At 53.8% G+C, this 13970-nt stretch overlaps 1 protein-coding gene across 1 annotated transcript; it reads left to right on the forward strand.

Moving 5' to 3' along the window:
- Window positions 1-720: 720 nt before the first annotated feature.
- Window positions 721-13710, forward strand: METRNL (meteorin like, glial cell differentiation regulator). The gene is made up of 4 exons (XM_084751662.1): window positions 721-1132; window positions 6077-6462; window positions 12033-12092; window positions 12980-13710. The coding sequence occupies exons 1-4, from the start codon at window positions 936-938 to the stop codon at window positions 13297-13299; spliced, it is 963 nt and encodes a 320-aa protein (XP_084607788.1). The 5' UTR covers window positions 721-935; the 3' UTR covers window positions 13300-13710.
- The last annotated feature ends 260 nt before the right edge of the window (window positions 13711-13970 follow it).

The following is a 13970-nucleotide window of genomic DNA, read 5'->3' on the forward strand; positions in this document are numbered from 1 at the left end:
CGTTAGACACAGAGACCACGGGTCCCTTGGAAGTTGGCCTGGGGGATTGCACACCCAAGGCCTTTCTGTAGGCTGGATGCTCCAGAGCCTGACTTCGAAGAAGCTGCCAACTCTTACTAACGGCAGAGCCTGTCTTTCTCTACCAAGGCACATTCTGAATTTGGCAAGGGGTAAGGGAGGGTGCCAGGAACTCCAAGAAGCCACCGTGGGTGGGTTGTGAGGGTCATTCGACAGTGAGGCCCTGAGGCACTAGAGAGGCCACTAAGATGCACTGAGAGGCCAGCCACTCAGGCTGTCTCGAAGATGGAATCTGGCTGCAGGTAGGAGCTCGCGAGTCTCAGGTTTCTTCAGTTCATGCAGCCCGGTACAGTTCCTCCAGGCCCCTAGGCATCCCCATCCCCACAGCTTCTGTGCTGCTTTTTGAGCCCTCCTCCCGAACCTTCAAGGCCTTCCTGCGCGCTCCCTTCTGCAACGTCTTCGTTTGTTCCACACACTTTCCAGCGTCCTATGCCGCGAGGTGCCGCCCACGGGGTATCTGCGGCGTGACACCAAGGGCGTTCCAGGCCGGAGCTGGCAGGACGCAAAGCTGTGAGCTGGCGCGCTGGGCGGAACTGCTAGCCCCGGCTGAAGGCCAGGCAGGGGCGGAGCTCGGATGGGGGGCGGAACTGCCTCACGGTTCCGCCCCCCAGCTGAGCCAGACCGGGGTCCGGGAACTTGCCAGCTCAGAGGTTCTAGTAGCAGCCGGCGCGCTTCTCTGGTTGCAGCTTGGGCGGCTCCGGCGGCTCCTGTGGTGGGCGGTCAGGGTCGAGCCGGGATGGGCGGTGGACGCGCGACGTGATCAGCCTGCACGCGGAACCACGCCGCCGCCGGCCGCACCATCTCAAGAGTCTGCTCTGTGGGTGCGGGCGCGCACCGGGCGCTGACCCGGCCGGAGCATGCGGGGTGCGGGGTGGGCGGCCGGGAGGCGCGTCGGGCAGCAGTGGCCACGGTCCCCCGACCCCGGGCCGGGCCCGCCCCCGTCGCCGCCGCCGCCGCCGCCGCCGCCACCGCTGCTGCTGTTGCTGCTGCTACTGCTGTTGCTGGGCGGCGCGAGCGCACAGTACTCCAGCGACTTGTGCAGCTGGAAGGGGAGGTGAGTCTTGCCGGCGATTCCAGTGTGGACCTCCTGGACCCGGCCTGGGGCCCCAGACTGCGAGATGCAGAGCTGCTGGTGGTGGCGCGGTAGAGACTGCTATGCTGGCCAAGTTCGGTGACCCCCCACCCCCGCCCCAACCCTGGTTTCAGAACAAAAGAGTTGGCTGCCTCTGGGTCCCAGCTCAGAGGATGCCTACTCTCCGCGCGCGTATCATTGCCCTAGTGGGCTTCCTGTGCTCCTTGGACTGCGGGTTCGGTCCTCCCAACGGTTGGGATTTCTGACCGCTGCGGAAAGATCGGGCATGTGCACACTGAGAAGGTCCAAATGAGACCCGTATCGGCTGCAGTACCAGCCGTATCTGTGGGGCAACGAAAAGGGGTCTACACCTGTCTGCAGCCTACGTAGGGTAGAGCCTGCTCCGTGAAGGTCAAGCCGCCCTTGCCAGCCGGGCGCGGGGTTCCCGTGACACCCCCTTCTTGTTCCCACCAGCGGTGACAGCCAAGGACTTTTGTTGTTGTTTTAACTGAAGTGTGGCCCGTGGAAAGGAGCAGAAGTCACAAGTGTGCGCGGGCGGGGTGCCTGAGGAGTCTTAGCAACTTTGGGCACTGAGGGCACGCCAGGCACAGCGGCCGGCCCCCTCTTTTGCAGAGCCAGTTTTATTCGCTGCAAGTTGCCAATTCAGCGGTTTGCCTAGTGCGCTGCGCTGCTGCTGCTGCTGTTGCGGGTCTCCGCTGAAAACGTGGGCTGGGATGGCAGTGGGGGTCGGGTGTGGCTCATACCTCGGGCGGGGTGCCTGCGGAGGCCGGGGGGGGGGCGGCGGGGGGAGCAGGGGGCCGTATTCGATCTGGTCTGATGCACACAAACTCCAAAGTAGAGGGTTTTGGGGGGAGGGCAATGTGTGTGATGGGTGATTTTGGTGAAGAGGGTTTTCTGAGAAGGGTGGATGTTGAGCGGTGCCCCGGATTTGCGTAAGCAGGGGCACCATTGGTTATCTTGTACACTTACAGTGCCTAACTTTCTGAGGAAACCACAGAGACCAAAATCAACCCTCATTAAAACTCCTGCTAGAGTTTTGGACTGAAAGATGGAGCGCTGCCTTCTTAGAGCTCTCTCCTTTCAGGGAGTTTGAGCGTTCTCTCTCCCAGAAACCCCTTCTGACCGGCAAGAGCAGGGAGTCGGTGGAGCTTAGGGCAGACCGGGGCAGATGGGATCTGCGGGAGGACCGGCCTAGGGGAGCGCTGGCGCCGTCCACAGGGCTGGCCCTGCGCCTGTGATGCTGCCTTCTTACTGCGCTTCCCTTCGCGATGGTAATTAGCTCTCCGCTCACAACCTGCTCTGCTGAATCGGTGTACTCTAACCTCAGGTCTTGGGGTGCCCGGGTCCAGCAACCAAAACCAGAAATCGAACTCTTGCCTCCGAATGAGGTTTCCAGACATTTGCCTTTCTTCCAGGTTCCCGGAAGACTTGTGTGCCTGAAAGACCACCTGCCCCTGAGCCCAGGGATCTGTGGTGAGGGTTGGTCTTCTCCCAGCTAGTGAGGGGTTGAGTAGGGACAAACTGAAAGACACCTCATTTCTGTTGGGTCCACATGCTTTCCTTATAGTCCAGTGGAACCAGGTGACTACCACGTGCTGCATGTGACAACTGGGGTGGCAGCCGCCAAACTGGAGTCTGGGGTTGAGAGCTGGCTACCTGTGCCCTTGGGCTCCCTTTCTCCCCTGCCCACCTCCAGAGCCGGGCCAAGGGCCTCCAAATGTGTGTGAGCAGTGGACAGTGTCCAGTAACTGGACATCCTTCTCCCCCATCACCGCCAGCTCATTCTTTCTCTGGGATTTCCTTGAGGGCCGCTTTGTCCAGCCTGGCAGAGGACAGCCGAAGGCATCTGGTAGCTGAAGGCAGGTCAATGTGATTGGGAGAACACATAAGACTCTCTTGTAGCTGGTGCAGTGGTGCACACCTGCAATCCTAGCATTTGGGAGGCAGAAGTGGGCGGGTTGCTGTGAGTTGGAGGCCAGCCTGGTCTACAAAATGTGTCTAGGACAGCCAGTGCTACACAGAGAAACCCTGTCTCAAAAAACTGCCCCCCAAAGGACTCTCTGGTGTTATAGCCACTACCCAACTTATAAGTCACCTCACAGATCAGTTGACTACGGCCCAGCATGCTGGTATGCTGGTGTTTATGACTTTTTTTTTTCAAGCAGTCTAGAACAAATCCTTGGGTGAAGCCTCAAAATGTTGGATTCTGCTGTCTCAAAAAGACCCCCCCCAAAAAAAGTTGATTTCTCGCCTCCAGTAGGAAGGGGGTTGCTCTCCATAGCGCTAGCCACTCCATTTAACTCACGTGGACTCCAGATGTTTCCAGGGAATGAAGTTGGACATTTTGCTTTCCTTGTTGATTAGCCAGTGCCGTAAAGGTGAACCATAAACTTTCTCACAGTTATCAGCAGGAACATGGCAGGTGTGGTCACACCTGGGCTGTCCTGCAAAGTAGGAAATGAAAGACAAAAACAGCAGAGCCCTTTGGTTTCTCTTGGATCCAAAACCCTTCTAGAGACTCTTGTCCTGCCCCAGTCGCTGGGCTGTGGGTATGAACAGGGCCCTGCTTACATCAGCAAATCCTCATGCCAATCTGGAATGTGTGTCTCAAGAGGCTATCCAAATGCGTGTTCATCTGGGTAGTGGGCCTTGCTGATTGAAGAAGAAAGAAAGAAAGAGAAAGAAAGAAAGAAAGAACGAAAGAAAGAAAGAAAGAAAAAGAATTGTGCCGGTGATATGTCATAGTGGTTTAGCACTTGTCCAGCATGTGCAAGGCATAGTGTTGCTTCTCTGGACACACACACGCACACACACGCACACACACACACACATACACATACACACACACACACATGCACACACACACACACACACACACACACGCACACACAAACACCATTTATTCAGTTTAATCTATGGTCAGAGTTTTGTCTGTATTATGACCTCACAGGATTGGAACTCAGCTGCTTTGCTTTGTGTGGCTGGTGTATCACCTGCGTCTTATAAAGATGATAAAGTCCTGCTGATCAATGGTCATTAGGCTGCGCTTTCATTTATGGCCATTTGAAATGGGTTAGGCTGCTAGGTATTCTAGTGAGAACCCGTATAGCTTGTCTTGACATCATTAAAAAATCTGTCTAGTCCTAAGCTGAGGGACCCTTTGCTTCAGTTCCTACTTGTCTAAACGTGGGCCGTGCACATTGCGCTAGTTTTGATGTGAAAGCTCCTGTATCAGTCATATTCTTGTTGGTTGGAATATTTCAGGAGAGTGTGTGTGAGGGAACAGCATTCTTGCTTGTCCTGGGGTGGACACAATCCTTCCCTTAGCTAGTGAGGCCTGAGGGGAGGTGAAATAACAGGTACCTCACCGCTGTGGGTCCTTCCTAAGTAAGTGGAGTGGCTGCTGGGATGGCAGTCCCCAGCCTGGGCACTGTGGGCTGGCCGCTTGCTCCCTGCGGTTCCTGCCTAGGTTGTGGGTGGAGGATGGTCTTCCCCTTATCCACCTGTGCTGGGCTGAGGCTCCGTACACTGAGGCCCACAGAGCCTCGTAGTAAGACCTCCACCCTCTTGATCCTCAGGAAGCAAAACCTCATTTAGTCTAATTTTCACATAATGCTGTAATTATGCCCATTCCTACACAGGTGTCAGATGAACTTGTGTGAGTTTTATTGACTCTTAATTTGTAAGTGTATTCTACATGTGTGTCTTGGGTAGTGCCTGCTCGCTGGCTGTTCCTGGCTCAGGGCCTTGTGGGGGTGGGACACAGGTCAGGAGGGGTTCACCCACAATGCTTTTCTCTGATGTGGTCTGCGGGGTGACTGACAGTCTTAAACTGCTGCAGCCCTTGTGTACAGAATGAGGTTTTTGGGGGCCGGAAGCATGAGTCACTAATAGTAAAGGGTGCCATGTGTTAGCCATTTTCTCCTTTGCAGAAAAGCTTTCTGGCAACTCGCTCAGGCTAGGTTCTGGATACAGCCTTTTTTTTATTTTGCATAAAAATCCAAAGAATGTGGGTGAACCTGCCTGCGATCTGATCAGAACCAAATTCATGCAGTAGAAGCCTAAGCTGAAGCCACTGGTTCCTTCCAGACCACGGTGGTTATGACGTAACCTCAGCAACAGGCTGACTTTTGCTTTAGAGTTTGAGCAGGAGAAACTGCTGCATTTTCAGCAGCTTCAGTTTTTCGAAAACAGTGCCACCTCACAAGGACGCAGCATACAACATGCATCCTTTCACTTGGCACTTGTGAGGCCAAATTATTACTTTAGGAATCCCATCCAAAGGTTTTCTTGTTCTTCAGACCTGTCCCTTCCCTCTGCCCCAGGGGTGGCGCCTTTGTCCTTGTAATGAATCCTGCTCTAATGGCGCTTGGGTTTATTATTAAAAATATGATTGGCGATGTAAAACTTTAGGCTTGAAAATGAATTTAAAAAAAACACTGGTTAGATCATCGGCTTACGGAAAATGGAAATCTCTTATTCCCTGTGGCCAGCTCCTCCAGTGATTTGAAAGCTGCGCTCTGGAGTATGTTAGTGCATGTGTAGTGGACCTGTGGCATCTCTATACACAAGGGTTATCCTCACCTTTTACTCCCCTGAGTGGCTTGAAACCTTGGCTGGTGCAGTGGTCCTCCCGATGGTCGGCTGTGATCCAGGTCTTGGAATACCCAGATCATTCTTGGCTGTAACTTCCTTGCCTAAGGAACTAAAACTCTGGTGACCTGGGGTGCAGCAAGGGGGTTATGGGGGGCTTGGGGAGCCAGGGTGGCCTGCACCCTCAGAGCTGAGCCTTGCTCAGCTTTACACTTGGAGTGTGAGTGGCTCCCGAGTGAGGCCCTATGTGTGGTGATCCATATGGGACCCTTGCTCTGGGGTCCTGGCTGACTCTGTCCCCTCTTCCCACAGTGGGCTGACCCGAGAGGCACACAGCAAGGAGGTGGAGCAGGTGTACCTGCGCTGCTCAGCAGGCTCTGTGGAGTGGATGTACCCAACTGGGGCGCTCATTGTTAACCTACGGCCCAACACCTTCTCGCCTGCCCAGAACCTGACTGTGTGCATCAAGCCTTTCAGAGACTCCTCTGGGGCCAATATTTATTTGGAAAAAACTGGAGAACTGAGACTGTTGGTGCGGGACATCAGTGGTGAACCTGGCCAGGTGCAGTGCTTCAGCCTAGAGCAAGGAGGCCTGTTTGTGGAGGCAACACCGCAGCAGGACATCAGCAGGAGGACCACAGGCTTCCAGTATGAGCTGATGCGCAGCCAGAGGGCCCTGGACCTGCGTGTGGTTTCTGGTGAGTACCCTGTGCAGGGCTAGCATGGGCCAGCTAGCCTGTCCTGCAGCTTTCTCTCAGGTAACATCGGAGGTTCACCTAGACACACTAGTTTTTTCTTACCCTCTCCCGAGTTCACCTCTGTGAAACAGACCTATGTCTATGGTTTTAATGTGGCACGCTTGTCCCTTGAGCCCTTTGTCCTACTGAGGAACTGCAAGGTGGAAGAGTATTGGGCCTTAAAACTAAATGCAGCCTCTTCATCCAAGACCCCATTTAAGAAGGCTTTTGTTTGTGGTGTGCCTTCAGGACCCTGGAGCTTCTTGACTTGAGGGAAGTGGGGTGGTAGGGATCTGTGTTTCCTGAGGATGGTTTATGGTTCTGGCCCCTAAAGGACTGTATATAACTCATTTGAGATGGAGCTTCTACCCTTCCACCTGTCCCACAAGTTGGCTCAGGTTTTTGTTGTCTGCCATAGCCTTGAAATAGTTTTGAATAGGGAGCAGAACAGCTGTGATATCCCAGAAGCCTTTGAGGATAGATTCTAGGGTTGAGAAAACCACATAGGGTCCCTAGGGAGAACGCAGATGACCTAGCTCCATCTCCACAAGATAGAGCCAGGAGCCGGATGGAGAGTCTGCTGCACGGAGATGCCAGCAAGGACCTGGGTAGGGTCTGAGACCGAGAAAGGGAGGTGTGTAGCCAGCTGCCTGCTGGGAACTGGGGTAGGTCAGCCTGGGAGGCGCTCCCTACTGGGATGAAATGGCAGCCCCAGGAATCAGCAGTGTCAGCTTTGGATAGCGATTGATGATGAGGCTCTGGCACACAGTCCTCCACCACCGGGTGAAGGCCAGATGAGGTGACACGTGTGCCTAATAACGGAAGCTGTAGGCTTGGCTTTGTTTCTGTCTGTTTCTTTCTTTTGTTTTGATATAAGCAGATGGTTCTCTGTGTGACAGACAAATCGCATGAGTGATTGTGGCTTTCTGGTGCATGGTAGAGAGATGTCAGCTTCAGGAGCCGACATCAGGCCAAGGCAGGTCTCGGCTCTTGTGCTGGGAACCAGCAGGGTCTTCTTTCTTCAGTCATAGACAAGGGAGATTGATGGGCCCCAAAGCTGCCCTCTTTCCTCTCTGTCTCTCTGCCTGCTGCCTCTAGGCTCATACTCTCAGGCTAAGGGAGGGAGACCTGTAGACGTCAGTTGAGTGGCCTGAGGTTCTCCTGGGGTTTCAGGAAGGCAGTAGCCCTGGCATAGGGATTTAGCTGTAGTCTTACATTCAGTGCTCTGTGCACCTGTCAGGCCACAGACTCTCAGGCAAGGCCGTGTCTCAGGTATGCCATGCTGGTCTACTGACCGGATTTTACTGTTTGAGCCCCAGGATAATGTTCCCCCATTATCCTAAAACATACACCTGCTTGGCCCTGGAGGTCTGTGAAATCAAACCTGCAGTAACTTTGCACACCTTGCCAGTGCTCAGGACAGACTGCGGTGGCCATGAGCTCTGGCCCAACCCTAGCATTGCCTGAAAACAGGCGTAGCAACCTGTATTACTTAGAGCTGGTTACCAACCACCCTTCCTAGGGAGCACCACCTGAGTGCGAGGGTTGAGATGGTCTCAACCTGGATATTTGGCTTTCTTGGGGGAAAGGAAGCTCCTGAGCTGTTAGTGCCTAAGGAACAGGTGGGTATATAACGTGCAGTGTTGGTGCAGGTGGTTGCCCTGCTCAGGTTGAGCTAGCCCCCAAGTCTCTAGGGTCAGTGGCAGGGTGTCTCTCCTTTCCCATTCTGGCCTTGGTGCCGGTTCAGAAATGAGATAGAAGCCAGAGATAAGGCAGTGTCCGCCAGGGAAGGAAGACGGGCCCTCAGATGAGTCTGTTCTCATTTCTGCTTACTCAGGAGAGCAGTGGCGACAGGAGTGCATGGGAGAGTGTGTGAGTGTGAATCTGTGTGGGAACCACACATGTGCACGTGAGCCTCGCTCAGAAAGGAGAGAGCCTGCTGCTGCTTCAGGGTCCGTCCACCAGAGCGTTTACAGTGTTAGCTTCATGTCCACTCGGGTTGTACAGTTGGCTTATGAGCTGCATCAAAACTGAAGAGACCAGAGAAGGCTATAGTGCTGTTTTAGGGGCATAAATGGGTCACCTGAGAGGCGACCCCAGCATCTGGGATGCTGGATTTGGCTGCCCGCCCTGCATCTGGTGCCCCTGTGGCCTTGCTCAGGATATCTGGGCAGTGGCACTACCTCTGATGCTTAGGGAAATCTGGCAGAATAGTAAAGGCTCTGCATCTGACTACAGATAAAATTCCATCTGGAGGCTGACCTCCGTTGGCCCAGCTATGTAGGAGAAATGACTGTGGGGTGACCCGAAGGGTGAGATTCTGTCTGGGCCAGCGGGTTCATGACTTTGGCTATAGCTGTAGAGATCTAGGAGAGGTCAAGTGTGGGGGTGGGTGGCAACAGAGGCATTTCAGTCACACAGCTGAAGAGGTGGGCAGCAGGGTTCTTGTCACTGCCACTGCTGTCACTGGCTCACAGGGCTCACAGGCAGATTGCTCATCTCCTCCTGCTTGTTGCAGAGAGGATGGAGAAGCTGCATGGAGCCCCGCTGCCCAGGCTCATTTGGTAGACTCAGAGTTTGGGCATGGCCCTGGTAGTGTGAGGGTTGAAGGCCATGTCTCTTTTGTTTGCTTTGTTGATACAGGGTCTCTCTATTATGTAGCTTTGACCCTCCTGGAACTTGCTATGCAGATCAGGCCGTCCTCAAACTCCGCAGAGATATCCTGCCTCTGCCTCTAGAGTGCCAGGGTAAAAGATGTGCGCCACCATGCCCAGCGGTGGTCATGTCTTGAAGTGGGAGGAATTATCGTGCCCTGGACGCTGGAGAACAAAGGGCTTGTTCTTTGGAGCTCTGCAGCTTCTGGTCAGTTTCTGCTTTGCTGGTTTCTCAGGCCACTGTAATTACCTCTCGTGATTCTTTGTCATCTTAACCCTCTGTCAACCTTGGATAAAGAAGGGTGTGGTCTTCACTCACCTCCTTGCTAGGATGAAGGGTTCGGAGAACCCTTAGGCCGTTGTCCTTCTGGTGGCACCTGGTGGAGGTGATCACTGAGGGAGGGTAGGCTCGAGCTCCTGTTAAACCACTGCACCTGCCACCTGTCACAAGGTGTACAGGGACCTCAGAGGGCTTTGGTGTGTAAGGTTTTTGCTTTGGAACCATCTGTGTCATGCTGGCAGTCCTCACTGGGCAGCGCTGCCCACGTCCCAGTTGGTCTGGCTTACGAGTTCTGCAGGCCCTCCCAGCACCCAGCTATTCTTGCCCATGTTCGCTCTCCTTCCTTTCCTCCCTTCTGGCCCCTGTGCCTAGGTTGAGCCCCTCACCTGAGTCTTCAGGTGTCCCCAGGAGGCTCCCTTAGATCCTGGGTTGGTTTTTGTTTTTTTTGTGTTTTGGGTTTTTTCCTCCCCTCATTTGATTCTGTTTATGCATTTTTCCTGCCTGATTTCCAAAGTGGCCCGCAGGAGATGTGATGCTGGCATTTGCGATCAGCATATTCTATAGCTGATATGAATTTGAGTCTGATTAATAATTCTTTCTAGATTGAGGTTCCTGACAGCCACATTGAGTTTCTGCAAAAGTGAAGGTCAGAGTTAGACCTTCTGAACCTAATGTTTCCTAAAATGTTTAGGCCCTGAGGTCTCCTGTACTGCCAGGCCCTGTCTGTGCTCCAGATCAGACCAATCCACATCTGCCCACATCCAGTCTGAGCCACTGGCTCCTAGTCAGTGTGAGGATGAACAGCATGCCACAGAAACCACACACCTCAGCAGCTTCAGAGTTGAGGTTCAGGTGACCCCCGGTAGTGGGGGCTGTGGTGACCCACACAAATATTGCAGGAAGGAAAGGGGCTGCAGGGCAACCAGCGTTGAAGGGGGACATTCAAGGGACCAGCAAGCCACAGCTCCCAGGACTCTGGCTACATCCAGGCCTCCTCAGCAGAAGTCTCTGGAGTGTGAGGCTGGCGTGGGGTGGGAGCGCTTGCTTTTCCGATGGGCTGCGGTGATGCCATCAGGTTGAACTTGTTCTGCGGCTTCTCCTTTTTCTGATAACTAAACAGAAGCAAAAGTGCTGGCAGGTGAGTGGGTGGGTGAGTCAGCAAGTGCTGAGGCTGGGAGGCACCCCACCCCCCTCTTTCTGGGGCAGGACCAAAGGATAGGGCCCCAGCCACACCCAGCCCAAGGGTCCACAGAGAGCTGTGCTTGATTAGGGTACTGTAAACTCCAGGGCTTTGTCTCTCTTTACTCCTTCAGGACCTCATAAGGCTTCCCTGAACTTCCGTTGGCCTGGGAACACTTGGTCTGCTTGCCCTCCACCCACATGAGTGCTGTCTGGATTCCCTTGGGGCCAAGTCACCGGCACTTAGGGTCAGGCTGTGTGGCCTCCGGGCATGTGGACAGCACTGGCTTCTTCCAGGACCAAGGAGCCCGAAGACAAGGGCTGCCTCGAAGCCTTTGTGGGGCCATGGCCCCAGAGAAATTTGTCTGATATTTCATACCACAGGGTTTCTGTTTATTTGGAGAACTTGGACCCAGGCGGGAAACTGAGGACATAATTTACAGCCAATAACAAGTTTCCATCTTCCCGAATCTACTCTGAGTGGCCTGTGGAGAAGCTGCTGAGCCAGAGTTCCTGCTCCACACCAGGGGAAGTGGGACGAAGGGCAGGAGATGGCTGTCGCTGGAGAAGCGTGTTGTCTAAGTGGCTGACCAGTGAGGGAGTTCATTCTGAGAGCACATGTACCTCTGGGCTCTCTGTAGGATGCCAGACCCCAGGCTTTGGGTGTCTGAAGTCTGAGTCCTATAAAGAGGACTCGTTTGATGGGCTCTTACAGTTTTTAATCTGCCCCTAAGGCTTGGTGAGGCCTGGAGTAGGGGCTGCTGATGTCCAGCCCAGGACCCCACACCCACAGCAGATAGCTTTCCCCAATCACACCCACTCTCCTACACTCAAGCCAACGATCCCTTTGTAGATGCTTGGCCTCACTTCTTGTAAGAAACATCTAGGGCAGATGGGCTGAGCGAGCTTCTCCTTTGGGCCTGTTCTCTGGGGAGCAGACACCATGTTGCATGGGGTGGGGTTGGGGGGGCGCTGCTTTCTATTTAGATGCCCGCGTCATCTTGAGTGAGTGTGGAAGCTGGTAAGGGTACGGTTTCAGTTCGCCTCGGGGTTGTGACAGGCCTGTAAGAGCAGTTTTGTTTTTATTGTTGGTGTTTTGTTTTTAAACAAGTAGAGGCGTTGCTTATCTGGAACTACACTAACAAAGTAAACAGGGGTGGCGTGGGCTCCTTCTTTTTGTCTGGACTCACGTTACTGTGGCTGCAGCATGAGTTAGGAGGGCCAATGGTCACTTGGAAGTGATGTCGGTTTTCTGCCTCCCGCCGTGCTGGTCACCTCCATGGTAGTTAGCCGGATGTCCCCCTCAAATGCAGGCCAGGCAGGCAGGCTTTTTGTGTTCTGCAGTGTCCAGGTAGGGAGGGTTTGTGACTAACCAGTGCAGCCTGGGCTGCATCACCATCCTGTTCTTTCCTCCCCAGCCCCATGCCGGCCTTGCAGTGACACGGAGGTCCTCCTTGCCGTCTGCGTCAGTGACTTTGGTAAGTCTGTTTCTGCGGTTGTCTTTCCGGGTCTGAGGGCTTTCCCAAGTCCTTTCATGTGTGTGTATATGGGGCGGGTGGGGAGGTGTTGCTCACGCTGCCTCACCCTGGAGTCACAGGGAGCAGTGCACTGTGTGCACTAAGGTGAGCGTGCTCACCATGCACGCAGGCCAGAGTTTGGGCTTGCATTCTAGGTGTGTCAGTGTATTATTCCCACTATGTACAGCAGCCTCACAACCTCCTGGGGACCCTGGAAGTCCTTCAGTTCCCAGTAACTTTTTAGAAGTGCTTTTTAGAAGTTCAGAGGGCAGCCTGGTGTGTCCCTGTGCCAGCCACAGCTCAGGGCTCTACCCATTCCTCATCCGGGTGGTGGGGGTCAGGGGTGCTTTCTAAGGGTTGCTCCCTGCCAGAATATTTACATAGTGGTCTTTTTGGGCAAAGACCAGGGGTAGTCCTTGCTGAATGGCTGCCATAATAGTGCCTACATTCAGCTGGGGCCCAGCTCTGCTCTGCTCAAGCCCTCGTCGGAATGCCAAAGACTGTCACTTGGTAGAATCTTGACTCTCTGTTGCTCTACTCTCTAGGCTGTAACTGTACAATACGAGTCATCTCCCTGTCCCCTCCCCTCGCAACGTTTTTGTCCTTTGAGCTGCACGGTGACACCAGAACTGCAGAACATTTTGCTTATTTTCTCGTTGTCACCCGAAGAGCTGTGTAGCTGCTGCTCAGTGGCTTACCGTTACCCAGTAGTGTTAGTGTCAGGGGCTGCAGCTCGCCACTGAGCTCTCTACAGGCTGTTGGGTAACTAGAGTAGGTTCAGGTCCAGTTCTAATGCCTTTGAGAGCTGGGGACGTGGCCTTGCTGACCTCTGTCTCCTCCTTCCACAGTGGTCCGAGGCTTCATCCAGGGTGTCACCCATGTGCCAGAGCAGCAAGTGTCAGTCATCCACCTGCGGGTGAGCAGGCTCTACCGGCAGAAGAACAGGGTCTTCCAGCCAGCTCCTGAGGGCAGTGGCCACTGGCTGGGCCATGTCACAACACTGCTGCAGTGTGGAGTACGACCAGGGCATGGGGAATTCCTCTTCACTGGACATGTGCACTTTGGGGAGGCCCAGCTTGGATGTGCCCCGCGCTTCAGTGACTTTCAAAGGATGTACAGGAATGCAGAGGAGAGGGCCATCAACCCCTGTGAAATCAATGTGGAGTGACTTGCAAGGGTGACAGAGTACGGCTCTCCCTCAGATGAGCCACCGTTTGTGGTCTCAGTGGCTCTATCAAATCCTGATAGAGGCTGCAGGCTGGTGGCATGGGCCCAGCCTGGTGCTTGAACTGGGAAGGTACACGCTGCTCTGACCCCAATAGGGCCCAGCCAAGGACTCTCTGACCCATTGGAAATGCTGTAAAATGCAAACTAAGTTATTATATTTTTTTTTTGTAAAAGATGTGTTGGTGTGCCATTTAATGTTTTTAGGAAGTTATTTTTAGCCATTGCATTTGGCCTGATATATTAGTGGGGACAAGGTTGTGGGCACATGGATGGCCCTGGGGCTTCCATGGTTACCACTCAACTTTGTTATTCTTGTGAAGGAAATATGTGAATCAAATACTTTTTTTTTTCACTCATTTTGTTTTCTATTTTAAAAGACCGTCTTTGCCGTTGAGAACCTTCCCAGACAATATGCAGGCTGCTTCCAATCCAGGGAATAAAAACCAGGATCTGACCACAATATTACATCCATCTTAATCCATGAGATGGGTGCCTGCATAGAGCCGCCTCTGCTTAGCTGCGGCCCGCTGCCTGGCTGTAGGCATGTGTCCCCTCGCTGCTCACTGGCCAGCTCTAGGCGGTGCTGCCTGGCTGTAGGCATGTGTCCCCTCC

Source organism: Acomys minous (genome assembly GCF_964271855.1).
Source record: "Acomys minous genome assembly, chromosome: 12".
In the NCBI taxonomy this organism is placed as follows: domain Eukaryota; kingdom Metazoa; phylum Chordata; class Mammalia; order Rodentia; family Muridae; genus Acomys; species Acomys minous.

Bases quoted from the DNA above. Each gene is read 5' to 3' on its own strand.
- METRNL (XM_084751662.1), top strand. From the start codon at position 936: ATGCGGGGTGCGGGGTGGGCGGCCGGGAGGCGCGTCGGGCAGCAGTGG. The intron at 1,133-6,076 runs GTGAGTCTTGCC...CTCTTCCCACAG, and splicing joins TTGTGCAGCTGGAAGGGGAG to TGGGCTGACCCGAGAGGCAC. The intron at 6,463-12,032 runs GTGAGTACCCTG...TTTCCTCCCCAG, and splicing joins GGACCTGCGTGTGGTTTCTG to CCCCATGCCGGCCTTGCAGT.